Here is a 16,202-nt window from a genome sequence, read left to right on the forward strand (position 1 = left end):
TGGGCTTGAGAGTAAGCCATTCATGAGTTGTGGGTCGGTAGGCAAGCCAGACTCGTGTTGAGGACTTAGTGGTAATCCAGTTTGTTAGTTGTGGATCCAGTATGCATGATGTTATATGTTTGTGCGATGGTATTTTGGGGGAACTCACTATGCTTTGTGCTTACCTAGTTGTTTATGTTTTTCAGGTTTTATCACTGATAGTGGGAAGGCGAAGGCGAGACTGTACACACTCATCAGTAGTATTGAGGATTCTGCGTTTCTTATATTACTTTGATTTTCAATAAATGTATTTTGGAATATGATAGCTTATTTTATTTCCTTATTTTTATTAGTTTATTTTAGTTTTTTTTAGATCTTTTTATCATTATTGTATTGTATATTCTTTATTTTCTTTATCATGGATCGTATCGGGGACTTTTTATTTTGCATGAGGAATTTTGCAGAATTTTGGAGCTCATTGTGGTTGCGATTTGACTGGAGTTGGGCTTAGTGGGCTTTCCGATGCATTATTGGGCTTGGTGGATCCACCAAAGAAGATTTGGGCTTAAAAACCTAAAGGCTTGGATGAAGTGGGCTTGTGAAGATGGATCATGGATTGTTATTTTGGGCTTGGAGCATCCATATTTGAAGCTAAAAGATGATTGGTTGATTTGAATCATGTGACATATGGAGGGTACCAAGGGAATCGTTAGTAGTGGGATGGTTAGTGGAGGAAAAATGAGCCAATTGCATTCCAGCAGCACTTGCACGGGTGGAATTTCCATCGTGCAGGTACCTACGCAACTGCCCAGTTTTGGGTATTTTGGTCATTTGGCTTGCCATTACCTTGGGGGATCAGATCTATGAGCCATCACTTCGATTTTACACCATTGGAGACCAGAAGAAGGCGATTTTGGAGCTCAAGACTCATTTTTTTCATCTTTCCAAGTTATTGGTAGTTTCTTTATCAATTAGACTTTTGTGATTGTTATTCTATTGCCATGATTGGCTAAACTCTCTATTTTGGTAGACCTTGGCTAAAACATTTGAATGCTTGTGGGTTTTTGAAGGATTTATGATTATCTATCATTTATCTTATGTCTATGATTCTAGTTCATATTTCCTATGCTTGTTTAATGCTTTGATCATGAGCTTGGTACTTTAATAAGCAACCGTTGGTTTATTTCTTTGGTTTGGCATTGAATCATTGAATTTTACTAAGAACAAAGGCTTTATGATGATAGAAATCATCTCTAGCTTATGAATTATAACTCCTTTATGGATGTGTAAGCATTGACATCCTCTAGGAATTGGGGATTCCTTTATTCTTATGGCTAATAAACTTCTTGGGTTCAATTGCTTCAATTGAATCTTTGATTTTGATTAAGAAGGTGTGTTGTGGGCTTCCCCAACCTCCATACAACTTATGAGGAATCTTGGCATATCATGCTTCATGATTGCTATAACCAATTTGGGATGAATGATAAGCTTCATATTAAATCCTAATGGTAAACACACAAATGTTCATTGTGTTAAATTGCCTTGGTTTACTAAGTCTCTCCAATATTTGAGCATCTCATCATCTTGATTAATTGCAAGTTTTCTAGTTATTCAAGTCTTTTAGTTTTCAAGCAATCATAACACCCCCTTTTTAGTTTAATTGTAGTTAGTTAGTTTATTTACACTAGTTCTTTTAGATTGCATTGGTGATTGAATACAACCATTTCCCCGAGGATTGATACCCCTTTTTACTGTTATATTACGTTTTATTTGCAAACAAATGGTGTAATTTGCTTGGTGGATTTGACATCCCACCAGAATAAACGGTTTTCTTAATAAGAGATTTATAATTGGGAAGTTTTACCTTAATAAAAAGAAATTTGTTGGTGGTGAAAATGGGATGTTACACCGTTTGGGCTCATCAATGTGTTGGGTTTTAGCTCAAAAATAGTTTCATAAACTTGAAAAATATGGCAACGGAAGACTTTATTTTTTGAAATAACATAAACATTTTATACCCACCAAGGATCTTCTTGCATGTTATAGAAATAATAAAACACCAACCATAGAAAGGATGAAGAAATAACAACCTTTGTAGTTCTTTGGGTCCTCTTGAGAGGCTTGGACGTTGATGAAGAATGTGAAACCTTTGGGGCACCAACAATGACTTAATTTGATGTAGATGCTATTCCAAAACTCTTAAACCCTTAAGCATTAAGTTCATAACGAATATAAACTTAAACAGGGCATGAAGATGCAAGTGTTCTTCAAGTTTTCTAACCAAAACTAGAGAGAATGAGGGAGAAAGAAGAACTTTCATCCACTTGCCTTAAGGGAAGAATGAATGAGCAACATTTCAAGAATGCAAGCCTCTTATTTATATGCAAAAAGTGAAAGTATTAACCATTAGGTCTTAACACTTTAAGCACATATGTCCCCATGTCATAAACATGTCTCCCATGCTTCATTTCTTTTTGAATAAACTAATGGAAAAGTCATACCTTTCTTCCTTTTATACAAAGTCCGAAAATTATATAAAAAAGAGGAAAGTTAGTTTAAATTTTATAAACTCAAGGATTATAAAATATAACCTTTGTCAAAATTTTCATTTTAAAAGGAACCATCTTTTCATCCACAATTAAGCTCTTTTCCTCGGAAGTAACCTCGTCCTCGTTACTCAATAAATCTTCACTTTCCTTACTTACCCAAGAAGTTGGATTTGTATAAGCAGTTACTTCAAACACCAATGGAACGGATGCTATTGGTTTGGTATGTTTGACTTGTTGAATTGTCTTCAGTTCTTCTTCCATAAGCTTGTCCAATTCTTCAAGTTCATCTTCTTCTTTATCAATATTAAAAACTTCACCTTGAACATCACTTCCTTGGAAACCATCCTCTCTCTCTCTCTCTATATATATATATATATATATATATATATATATATATATATATATATAGGTTTAGGTTCTATGAAAAACAAAAAACCCTAAAATCTTAAAAATGCATAAAAAAATACTTAGAGATCACAACTTTTTTTTTTTAATTTTTTAATGAAAAAATCGCAGGTTTTTAAATAAATTCGCTGATTTTCTTTTTTGAAAAAAAGAAATTTAACTTTTTTTTTTAAATTGATTTTTTTTCAGCGAATTTATTAAAAAACCTACGATTTTTTTTCTAAAAAAAATTAAAAAAAAGTTTTGTAATCTCTAAGTATTTTTTTTATGTATTTTTATGATTTTTAGTGTTTTTTAGGGTTTTTTTGTTTTTCAAATAACACTTCCATATATATATATATATATATATATATATATATATATATATATATATATATATATATATATATATATATATATATATATATATATATATATATATATATATATATATATATATGCTTTGGGCCCTTGGGTTGGGCTTGCCATTTAGATTTTAGAGTTGGGCCTCGGGAGAGCCCATTTATTATTGGGCTTTGGTAGGCCCAATGGGTTTTAGGTTATGGATGAGCTGGTTAGTAGACTACCTTTAGACCTAATGAGTAAGAGTTTGGACTGAGTTCCTAATTGGGTTAATTGTGGGTTTGGCTCAGAGATAGAGGTCGGTGTGTAACAACAACGTTTATAGGGCTATTCATCTTCTGCGGTGAGTCTTCTCACTATACTTTACCTAGAGTGGTAATTCTTGTGTGACCGGAGGGTCTTATGTGTTTATATTGAGTACTGTGATATCCTGCATTATGTCTATATGATTGATGTTGTGTATTATTTTATGCTTACTGAGTTAGGACCGGAGGGTCCACCCGAGTTATGGGACTGAAGGGTCATACTGTGTTATAGCCTCGAGTGGCTAATGAGTTGTGTGTGGTATTTTTGGGAACTCACTAAGCTTCGTGCTTACTGTGTTATGTGATATGAGTTTAAGGTTTTTCGCAGGATCGCAGGAAGGCACCGACTTGATTGTACACACCAGTGAAAGATTTATTTTTTGAGGATCTTGGATTATTAATCAAACAATTATAGAGTTGCGATTTGTAAACATATATAGAGCTGTGTATTATTCTGTGCTTACTGAGTTAGGACCGGAGGGTCCACCCGAGTTATAGGACCGGAGGGTCCCACTGAGACATATTGACCGGAGGGTCTTACTGTGTCATAGCCTCGAGTGGCTAATAAGTTTTTTTGTGGTATTTTGGGGAACTCACTAAGTTTTGTGCTTACTGTGTTATGTGATATGGGTTTCAGGTTTTTCTCAGGATCGCGGGAAGGCACTGTCTTGATTATACACACCAGTGAAAGATTTATTTTTTGAGGATCTTGGATTATTAATCAAACAATTATAGAGTTGCGATTTGTAAACATATATAGAACTGTGTATTATTATGTGCTTACTGAGTTAGGACCGGAGGGTCCACCCGAGTTATAGGACCGGAGGGTCCCACTAAGACACATTGACCGGAGGGTCTTACTGTGTTATAGCCTCGAGTGGCTAATAAGTTTTTTTGTGGTATTTTGGGGAACTCACTAAGTTTCGTGCTTACTGTGTTATGTGATATGGATTTCAGGTTTTTCTCAGGATCGCGGGAAGGCACTGTCTTGATTGTACATACCAGTGAAAGATTTATGTTTTGAGGATCTTGGATTATTAATCAAACAATTATAGAGTTGCAATTTGTAAATTAAATAAATGAGATTTTTGTGAAATGTATTATGAGAATTATGTGATTTTAAAATGAAAATTTTGACAACATTTATATTTTATAATCCAAAAGTAGCTTCATCATCTCCCACTCTCAAGGTAAGCTTGGATTCGCGAATATTAACCAAGGCACTAGCAATATTAAGTAGCGGCAAACCCAAGATGATTGGAACATCATGATATTCTTTTGTGTCCATAACCATAAAGTCAATTGGAAAAACAAATTTCCCATTTTTTACTAAGATGTCTTCCATAATCCCCCTAGGACGTGTCACTGAACGGTTTGACATGTGAATGGTCATTCTTGTAGCCTTCAACTTTGGAATCTTGAGCTTTTGATAAATGAAAAAGGCATTAAATTTATGCTAGCCCCAGAATCGGCTAAAGCATAAGTCTTCAAATTATTTCCAAATTCACACGGAAGAGTGAGACGTCCAGGATCTCTCATCTTGTTTGGTAACTCCCTCAATACAACCTTTGAACTCTGCTCACTAAGAATCACCTTGGAATTTTTCTTCAAATACTGGCGAGTATCTATTAAATATTGTAAGAACTTTGCATATTCGGGAATTTTAGACAACAATTCAATAAAAGGAGTATTTATTGGAATACCCTTTACTTGCTTCATAAATTCCAAATGCTCCTGTTCCAGTGGATGACTATTAGCTTAGGACGGAAACAGTAAAGGAGGACGATAATCCAGAACTTTTGCTGAATTTTTCTGTTCAGACTCGGCCCACATCGTGAGCTTTGAAGGCTCACGTCGTGAGCTCGGTGTTTCAGCAGAAAAAATTTCTTCGGCTTTAGAATTTTTTCGGCTTTGGTTCGGACGGTCCTGGTTCCATTTCTAGTGCTTCTAAGAACTCAGAAATATCCTCTTCTTCAGTTTCGATCATCATGACATGAGATTGACGCTTTTTCTCAAAGATTTTTGGAGATAACTTTTCTTGTACGAGAGTAGTTACTTGACCTAGTTGGACTTCAATATTATGGATCGATGCTTGGTGATTTCTTAGCAAAGCTTGTTGTTCCTTCATGAGATTATGATGTTCCCTTATCACTGCATCCATTTCATCGTGCCTTTTTTCAGAAGCCTCCATAAAACGAGCTAACATGTTCTCTAAGTCAACTTTCTTTTCGGCTGGTGGTTGTTCCTTTTGGTAGAAGCCTCGGCCTGTCTGCCTATATTTTTCTTCTTTTTACTTCTTGTATTATTCATATGACAACCACTCCTTCTTGGGTTTTCTCCAATCTTCATCATATTTATCCCCACTAGAATAGCAAACTTGAGCCTTTTTATTTCCATGTTCATCCAAATGGCATTCCTTTGTCTAGTGTGGACCATTGCATCTTTCACATCTAACTCTAATAACATGAATTGACTGGTCCATCTTGGTCATTCTTCTGTCCATGGTGTCAAGCATAGCTACTATAGGAACCATATCTTCAGAATTCCTACCCGCAATACCTTTTGCTCCTTCATTTGTTGGATTGTGGTACTTACGAGAATGCTTTGAGAATTCTTCAATCAACTCATTTACTTCACCCATATTTTTCTTAGTAAGTGGTCCTTGAGAATCAAGGAGTTGCCTTGTCATGACATTCACCCCGTCATAAAAGATAGATACTTCTTGTTGTATGTTGAGGTCATTTTGAGGACAATTCCTTAGCAACCCCTTATAACGCTCCCATGCCTCATAAAGTGATTCACCCGGATTTTGCTCAAAGTTGGCTATTGCCTTCTTGAGTTTAGATATTTTTTTATAGTAGGCAGAATTGTTCCAAGAATTGCTCACGCATCTATGCCCAAGTAGTAATTACACCGGGTGGAAGTGCTTTCAACCAATCTCTTGTAGCTCCTTTAAAAGTAACGGGAAGCATCCTTAACAACATGGTCTCTCTTGGAACATTCGTGATATTGAAATAATCCGCAATGTCATTGACTTCATCTAAGTACTTGTAATCATCCTCATGATCCTTTCCATAAAATGGTACAACCTTAAGTGCAACAAGAATATATCCTTTCAACTCGAATGTTGCAATGGCGGGAATTGTAGGTTGTATTAGACCTAGACCAACATCGTCTCTTATCTGCTTCTTGTATGCTGCCATGGACATATCCACAATGTTTGCCATCTCGTTTTCTGGCTCGTCTTTGTGTTCACTCCTTTCTAATTAGAATTCAGGCTCGGATTCGTATTCGGATTCTTGTGGGTTAGATATTTGATCAAAGCTTTCTACCTTTCTTTTGTCGTTTGATGATGTACTTGACTCTACCACTTTCTTTCCTGTTTTCTTTCCAAAGACTGATTTGAGATCCTGAAAAGTGACTTCTTTGGTGTTTCGTTCACTCCTGCATTCTTATTCGTCTTTTGTCGACTCTGGATCTTCAAATGGTGGCACCAAAGGCGTGTTGGAACCTCTAGTCATGAACTACTGCAAAATAAACAAAAATAAAAACGTAAAACTGAACAAAAACAAAGAAAAAGAAAAATGACTGGATCAAAGGCATGTTGGAACCTCTGGTCATGAGCTTTAAAAGCTCACGTCGTGAGTTCAGTTCTGAAAAAAAAAACTAAGCTGAAAAATAACTTTTTGCAGGTTTTACCCCACAAAAAGGATCGATTAACCTAAAGAAAATAAATTAACAACTAAAATTGTCATTCCCCGGCAACGGCGCCAAAAACTTGATGTGCCCAAAAGTACCTAACGATTTTAAATTTATTTCCTAACTAACTTAACTAACCAATATGCACCTAGGAAGTGTACCTAGTCGGATTGTAATGTAGTTTAAGTAAGTTGGAGTCGAACACAGGGAACGATTTTAATTAATTAATCTAACTACTATCAAGTTAACATAAGATTCTAGCAAAGTAATGGTTTTTATCTAACTTTACAAGTTTAGATGAACCTAATTCCTTAACAATTATTCAATCAATTAACAAAAACACTTTTGTTAGTTTGAATCCACTTTCCCTCAATGGTTTTAAATAATAATTATGACAATTTTGTTGGTTACCAATTAAAATATTATTAGCAATTCAATTCCAAATTTACTAATATTCAATTAATTCATGTAGAGCTATGTATAATCACACATAATTTAACACATAATCAATTATTAAATAGAATTGGAGCTATGTAAGATTGAGTTGACAAACACAAATTATGGTTACAATATGAGTTCTCTAGCATAGCTAAATTCAATAATTCAATTGCTTATCTAATATTGGTTCGATCTTAGCTCTAATAATATAATATTCACTAAATTACTAGGTAATCAAATTCATGAGATTAATGGTCACTAACTACACAGAATGAGAATTTAAAGCAATGTAGTTATCAAATTAACCATGCTAGGTATAATCAATCAACCACAAGACATTAAACAACAAGAAAAGTATAAATTACAATAAGCAAACTATGAGTTCCAACTTCATCTAGCTAACAGAAGCAGCTAGATTTAGCTACTCATTCTAACAAATAGACATAAACAAGTTATAGTTGAAAACATCATAATGTACCAAACTAGAAAGTAGATTATGAACTTCTTCTTCTTCTTTGGTATTAGAACCAATTCCCAAGCCTTCTTTCTTCTAAAATTCGACTCCTGGAACCCTTCTCAAGTCAGACAACCTCTTCAAACTCTTAGGGATGAAGGACTTATATATTTTCCGAAATATCCATACTCACGTCGTGAGTCCAGTTATTGTCCGTATCCAACATGGACTCTTACTCTGTGATGTTTATCTTCTAGAAGTCCTTACTCACGTCGTGGGTCTTTAATACTCACTTCGTGAATACATATTTTTGCTGGATTATTCATCTTTTTAGCCTTTATCCTCGAAAATTCCATTCTTTAACGCTTTCGGTCCATTTTCTTCAAAATGTCTTCTTTTTTGCTACAAAATATAATTTAACCTTATAAGTATCATTTATCTATGCAAATAACCAAAATATTAATCAAAATGTAATTAAATATTGCCTAAAAATATGCAGAAGTATGGCAATATCAAGAGTAGCAGTAGATAAAGGTTCAAACCCAAGTGAGGAGAACCAACCTTTAAGGAAAAAATGTGAAAGGCAACTCAACTTTGGATTCGAAATCAAGATCTAGGAGATTTGCAACACAAGAAGCTATGCGAAGAGTTATTAGCTTTAGCTGTTGTTATATAGATATTAAAATGGGTGTTTAGGTTGGAAAGTAAAAAAAAAAAGACAACAAATGTCGTGAAGGAACTTTAAACCTTGACCCGTGCCTATAGGTAAATGGGCCGATCTTATCTTAGATCTTATCATCCGGTGTTTGAGGATGGTGTAGAACCATGATGTGACATGGGTTATAGTTGACAAAGTGATAAAAGTATGTCTTTCTGGGCATTACATTTGTAGAGGATTGTTCTGTAGAGAATGTTTCTATTGACTCATAAGTAAAGATTTTTTTTTATTTAAGATCATTCTATGATCTTATTAAAAATACTAATGTTGGTAATATCATGAAAGTTGTTGTAGTCTGACAAAGTCAAAACCCGAAAGGGACACGAAACGATAAAGTTCATGAATTCGTCATTTTAAAATCCTTATGGGATGAAAGAAATGGCCATGTGAGAAATTCAATTTAAAATTATGCATATTGATAGTGAAACTTTAATAAACATAGTTGATGTTTCAATCATGAAGTTAGGTCTATAGGCTGATAAGTTATCATAAAGGAACCTAAAACATTATTCCGTGTAAAACCCAATGGTGCCGGTTGAGATAGTATTATGTGAAAACAAGTACTGAGGAAAATCCTTACTTAAGGATTGGAAGGCGACTTAGAAATCACTATTCATATTTAGGTGATTTAAAAGAGAAACTGAAGTGTTAGCTAAGGAACTGAGTTTCCCACGAGTATTCCACCTCAATCAGGTGAGTACATAGTTGCTTTTATAAACATAATTTAATACAAGTATTTATTAAAAGCATTAACTATTTGTTGAAAGTCTAGATATCAATTAAATGCTTATTATATAGAATATGTTTTAAATGTATATTTAATAACATACATTGTGCAAACCAGATATGATTATATATGTGTTAAGTTTATATATGATATATGACATAACAATCTTAATAAAATTATTATTACTTAAAAAGATTAATATATATTAAATACTTAATACTCTGTGTTAAATATATACACTGAATTATGATAGTTTGTCTAAACAGAGTTGGTATTGAAATTGGACTTATAAGTGATGCTTAGTTCGAGTTAAATTGAATGAGTGTTTAGTTATAACATGTAAAGATATTACATAGGCATAAATTGGTGTTGGAGGTTGATTACAAATATTGTAATCTTGTCTAGTTATAAAGTAAGAACTAAAGAGGATGCTTAGTTCAATTAAGTTTGTATATTGGGTAGCGTCATATTAAGGACGTGTGATAGGAACGGATATTAGAGCTCTGTTATGTGACACTATCAGGTGTCGATGTTTGGATTATGTATCGAAGTATAATCGTGTATTTCTTTGGACAGCTAGATATTGTGGGTCTGATCAGGCAACTGAAATGGTATGTCTGGTCATCTACCAGAGTAATATGATAACACTTGATCATTCTAGACAATCTTGTGAATTATGTTACTAGTGTGGACTTATGAAATACAGATGTAGATGAAATAGGATACCATATTCCTCAAATAATTTGATGGCTTGAGTGCCTTTATGACTTACATCGACCAATGAATCCTCTGGTTGTGTAGTCAAACCAATGCTCTAAACGATTCATCGGTTGAGTTGATTCTTTCTGATAATCGTGGACTAGTAATTGTGAGAATCGGTTGGGACGAGTATATATGTGTGTAATGTTTTATAAATATCTAAGTTGTGGGATATATCTATATTGTTTGGTAATAGTTGGTTTTGCAGGTTTTATAACTATGGATTATTATCATCATAATATTGTGAGATTGAAAACCTTATGCGTCTCACCAGGTTTCCCACTCTGACTCACTCAAATTATATGTATCACACGTGACAGGGCTAAAGCTGTTGGAACTTTATTAGGATGCAAAATGATTAAGATACAACTTACAATAGTGTTCAGGACCGTTAGGTATTTGTCGTTGTAACATATGTTGTGTATTGATTATGATATCCTTAGGGTTTTAGTTTCAGGGGTTTGCCTAATGTATATGTGATCTTGGTTTCACTAAGATCATGTGTGACTCCTCGTTACCCATCTATCACCAGAGCATCGCATCACATCGATTATCTTATCTTTTATGTGGATAACATTACTCTAATTGCATCCTCGATAAATCTCTTATAACACATCACGGTTATTTGGAGCACCAAGTTCCATATGACAAATCTCGAGGATCTTTTTTTTTGGCATTGTAGTTACTCGGGATCAGACCAACATGTTTCTAACTCAACAAAAATAAGCTTTGGAAATTATATAGTGGGCCAACATGCTAAACTACAAACTAGCTTGCAATTTGATGACACTTCAGCGAAACTGGGTCCCTTATACACACCTGTCGCAAACCCACCAGAGCCTTGTTAGAGGTCTTCAGTACCTTACATTTAATGGGCCCAACATCACCTAAGTAGTTCAAAAGATATGCCTACCAATGTGTGACCTCACGAGCTTCACTATATAACACTCAAACATATTCTTTGATGCATCCATGTCTAAGTAGCCGACAATTTGCATCTTTATGATACTTCCCCTCACAGTCTGAGAACTTATATTGATGCTAATTATGATACTTCCCCTCACAGTTTGAGAACTTATTTTGATGTTAATTAGGTTGGTTACCCTTATACTAGGTGATCTACATTTGTATACTATGTATTTTTTTAGCACAACCTCTTTTCTTGGTCCTCAAAACGACAGGGTATGGACATGCTCCAGTGTTGAAACGGAGTATCAAGGAGTCCTTATTGTTGTAGTAGAAACATATTGTATCAACAACTTACTTCATGAGCTTCAGCAACTACTAAAGCCACTATTGTCTATTGTGAAAATGTCAATATCGTATTTGACCAACAACCCAGTTCAACATGAACAAACGAAAAATGATCATGATATTCATCGAACTGGAATGTTTATAAATTATATTTTACTGCATTTATTGTATTCGACTCTTATAAATGTTCCTGTAAATGTACAAACGCATTTACTTGTTGTATTTTGACTATATAAGCACACTCTCAAAACCTAATGATATATGGTGTTTAAAAACGTGTTCATCCATGAGGTTTGAGAGTTCAAATCCTTTTAGCAAACAAATATTTAAGTTTAGGAGTAAGATTTAGAAGATATGTGATAGTTCTAAAAATAACCAAAAAATATATTTGCCCCGTAATGACAATGACAACTTAGTGGTTGATATAAAATTTCATTTAAATAATTAGGATTTAAATCTAAAATATTGTTAGTGTTTCGAAACTGAATTTTACGTCATAAAAATGGTAGAGTTTGTCATTTTTTTTAATTTTTTTTTATATTTTGTTTTAAACGAGTGATGGTGGAAATTAACCGAGATACAAAATGGAGTAATGGAGTCCCTTCTACCGTTTACTCCAACGGCATGTGGTAACGTCTGGAAAGTCGTAGATTACTCGTACGCGAGGGGAAAACAACAAATAATACACGAACAACACTCTTGTTGCGATATCTGATCACACTTTTGAAAATTTCTCTAAAAATTCAATCGTTTCTCTACCTAAACTCCACGAAGAAGGAGATCGATGGCGCTTAATCCTAATCTGTATGGTAACGGGATGCCCGTAGCGTTCGTCAACGAGATGTTCGTCTTAATTAGAGACGGCGTCGAATTTGAGGTCGACAAGATCCCCGGGTAAGCATCTTTTCAATCCTTTATCAATTTGATTATTTTTCTTTTTCTAAATCCCCACAATCGCCTGCATCAGTTTCGATTTAGGGTTTATCATGTTAGTTTTAGGTTTTAGATTTGTTGTGTTCTTGTGTTTCGTTGATGATGATGTAGATGATCATTTTAATCTTTATGGTAAACTTTGAATACTTCGTAATTGCTTGATGATGGCAACCGATTATCGTACTTTATTATGACTAGTTGCTTGAATCTTCAATTCGCTTCCTTTTAATCGGTTTATTTGGTTTCCTCTACACGATTATCACAAAAGCACAGTGTAAATTCATACATGAATTCACATATTTGCTATTGATGTGTTGAAACATAACAAGCACGAATTTATATGAAATTGGATTTGATCAAATCGTGAGAGTTAACACAAGCAACAATCTACATGAAATTGGAAGTTGTATCAATGGAACAGCGACTGATGGACAAAATTTGTAACTTTTTGTGGATGTGACAAGGTTACAAAAGACATGAATGCCCTCAATGGTTAAGCTAAGTGTTGTTTTATACTATGTATCTTCAGGGCACCTGGTGGAATGGGGAAAGCAAAGGGGAAAATCTATTTGTCAAATGTCCGGATGGTGTTTGTTGCTGATAAACCTACAAACAATTTTATTGCTTTTGATATGCCTCTGGTGAGTAAACTCACATAGTCACATTTTTCCTTTAAATTTTACTCTTATAAACTTATATATAACAGTCAGTCACAGTCACAGTCTGAGTCACAGTTTAAGTCAATTTGACTTTGTTTTTGGTGCAGCTTTATGTACATGGAGAAAAATTCAACCAACCGATTTTCCACTGCAACAATATATCGGGACTTGTGGAGCCTGTAAGTGGATGATGACATGTCATTATACGTAATCAAATCCGATTGATTATTTAATGTAATAATAATTATGTTGAATTGTAGGTAGTCCCAGATGATCAACATCGTGCATTGTACTCCACTCACACTTTCAAGATTTTATTCAAGGAAGGAGGTTGTGGGACATTTGTGCCTTTATTTTTCAACTTGATAAAATCCGTGCGACAATATAATCAACAATTTGGTGGCCCAACTGAGCCCCGTGCCCCTGATCCTTTAAGAGCCGCTCAAACTCCTGTTGACGAAATGATGAGACACGCGTAAGTACCATTCTATATTAGACACAGACACATTTAGCCTAAATGTGTCTGATCCTCATACATATTTTATGTATGAGGCACAATGTCAAATACATTGTGCCTGACACATATTTATGTGTCAGGTGTCGGGCACATCAAAACATTTGATGTGCCTGATGGATAGTAAGTATATATTATGCACAGAATGCATGATACATATAACATGTATGTAAGTAATATGCGTTTTGTTTTGAGCAGATATGTTGATCCGAATGATCCGACAAGAATCTTTCTACAGCAGCCGAACTCAGAATCACAGCTCAGACGCCGAACATATAATCCTCAGACTGAATGAAATATGGATTTTAAAAAATGAAACTCTTTGAATATTTTAGTAATCTTTACTTGTGAAGTTCTTGTGTACATGAGATCTCTAGCTCTTTGTGTATTGATATATTGCACTTTGGTAACTAAATGGCTTGTACTGTTTCTTTTAAATCGGTTTAGGGTTTTCTTTTTTGTTTTTATAAAATCCCTCAACTGTTATCGTTTTGCATACTAGTCCTTTCACTTTCAATTCTTACATACTTGACCTTGTATGTAAGAAGTAGATCTATTGTCTTTATGATAAGATGTTTGATACAACCACAAAAGGATTATATGCTGTTAAAGTTCTAAAATCCACAATAAGAGACCAACCTTGTAGCTATCATCTACAGTTTCACACGTATTGGCATGATCAGAATGCTACAGTACGATTATATTTTCACACATTTAGGCTAAAGTTTAAAAAGATGAAAGATAATTAATTCCTTAGTTATGTAATTAAATGGATATTAAATGGGAAGAATTTAAAGGTACAAAACCCTAACTCAAGTCCTTTTGGATGTCTTTGTTAACCAAGGAAGGAAAAGGAAGATGATTTGTTCGACTTTAAGATACTTGATCACTGTGGTTGCATCAAGGTTTGAGAATATTTTTGTACATCAAGAGAAAATTCAATTCCCACTGTTTGGATATAAAAACTCTAATTAGGCCATGAGGTATATCACCTTACAGTGTGCAGTGAGGCCAGGTGACACTCCGGGTACAGTAACACCACTGCTCTTGGTGCACGGTGAGGTCCTCCATTCGGTAAAAAACAACCATTATATATATATATATATATATATATATATATATATATATATATATATATATATATATATATATATATATATATATATATATATATATATATATATATATATTCTAATAAAAGAATAGTTTTATTCTCCTTTTGACATGTGTCAATTTATTAGGCCTTATAATTAATGCATATGTTATTCTTTTTTTGCCATGTGTCACCCTATTATGTCTTCTAATTAATACATGCCACTTGTCAACCTATTGATTCTTCATTTTAAATTTCAAAATTTAAATTTCCCACTTTAATTACATTAAAATAGTAACATTAGAATAAAAATTAAAATAAAATTAATACAAATTATAAAGTAATATAATTTCACATATTTATTTAAATCAATGATTATAATTATATATAATTAAAAAATCTCATAATTAATAATTTATTTAAAATAATTGATTAATAATTTTGAGTTTTTATTATAAAAATTCAATTAATTTTGTAACCATGGTTTCCATGGGTTATAAACTAGTATATATATATATATATATATATATATATATATATATATATATATATATATATATATATATATATATATATATATATATATATATATTAGAAAATTGTAAATTTAGCCAAAAATATTAATTACTTTGTGGAAAATAGCTAAAAAACCCAAATTACATTTTTAGCCACCAAAATCGCAGATGGATTAAGCCCATCTGCGATTTTGGCAACCCATCTACGAACATACAAGTCGCTAAAGTACACGTTAAACAACTCTGTACACATTTACTCTATGAAGCCCCAATCTTACCGGTTACATCCACCGTCTCCACACCAATAATAGGGCCGCTTCATTTTTCCAACACAAACCTGCTCCTCTATTCTCCTCCTATCTCATTTGTCCTTTTCTCTCACGACGAACTGGGTTTCCTGACTCTTACCCTTTAATCGACAATCAACTGATACAGATTCACCAAGGTTCCCCCTTAATCTTCGTATTTGGCATTGCTTTTCTATTAGAAATCCTACTGAAACCCTAGCCCCACCCTGCTGATTGCTGTTGGTACCAACATCCACCGCTTTCAACATCATCGGAAAACCACATAACCATATATGTTCCTCTTTTGATTTACAGAAGTAAGTGAAACAAACTTATTTAGCATTTGAACACAAGACAGAGTTGTCTGTTTGTATTTCTTTTAACATAGATACTAACGGTTCTGGAAAGAGGTAAGTCTTTTCTAGTTTTACTGCAAAATCCAATCATGATAATCTCCTTCCAAAATGCTATTGATGGCTATAATTTGTTGATTTGAAGCAGAGAATGACAAATTTCTTTAATGAAATAGCAACGATGATGAATGTAAGTATTTTAATTGTTGGTTGATAGTA

At 33.7% G+C, this 16,202-nt stretch overlaps 1 protein-coding gene and 1 non-coding gene across 2 annotated transcripts; both read left to right on the plus strand.

Annotated features, from left to right (window-relative positions):
* Window positions 1-6,315: 6,315 nt before the first annotated feature.
* On the plus strand, window positions 6,316-6,422 carry LOC111920630 (small nucleolar RNA R71). The gene has a single exon (XR_002859949.1). It is a non-coding gene; the product is annotated as a small nucleolar RNA R71 (small nucleolar RNA).
* Window positions 6,423-12,231: 5,809 nt separating this feature from the next.
* LOC111920620 (UPF0664 stress-induced protein C29B12.11c) lies at window positions 12,232-14,173 on the plus strand. The gene is made up of 5 exons (XM_023916196.2): window positions 12,232-12,523; window positions 13,092-13,203; window positions 13,329-13,400; window positions 13,482-13,696; window positions 13,934-14,173. The coding sequence occupies exons 1-5, from the start codon at window positions 12,414-12,416 to the stop codon at window positions 14,028-14,030; spliced, it is 606 nt and encodes a 201-aa protein (XP_023771964.1). The 5' UTR covers window positions 12,232-12,413; the 3' UTR covers window positions 14,031-14,173.
* The last annotated feature ends 2,029 nt before the right edge of the window (window positions 14,174-16,202 follow it).

The sequence above is a fragment of the Lactuca sativa genome, chromosome 8 (assembly GCF_002870075.4).
Source record: "Lactuca sativa cultivar Salinas chromosome 8, Lsat_Salinas_v11, whole genome shotgun sequence".
Taxonomy (NCBI): domain Eukaryota; kingdom Viridiplantae; phylum Streptophyta; class Magnoliopsida; order Asterales; family Asteraceae; genus Lactuca; species Lactuca sativa.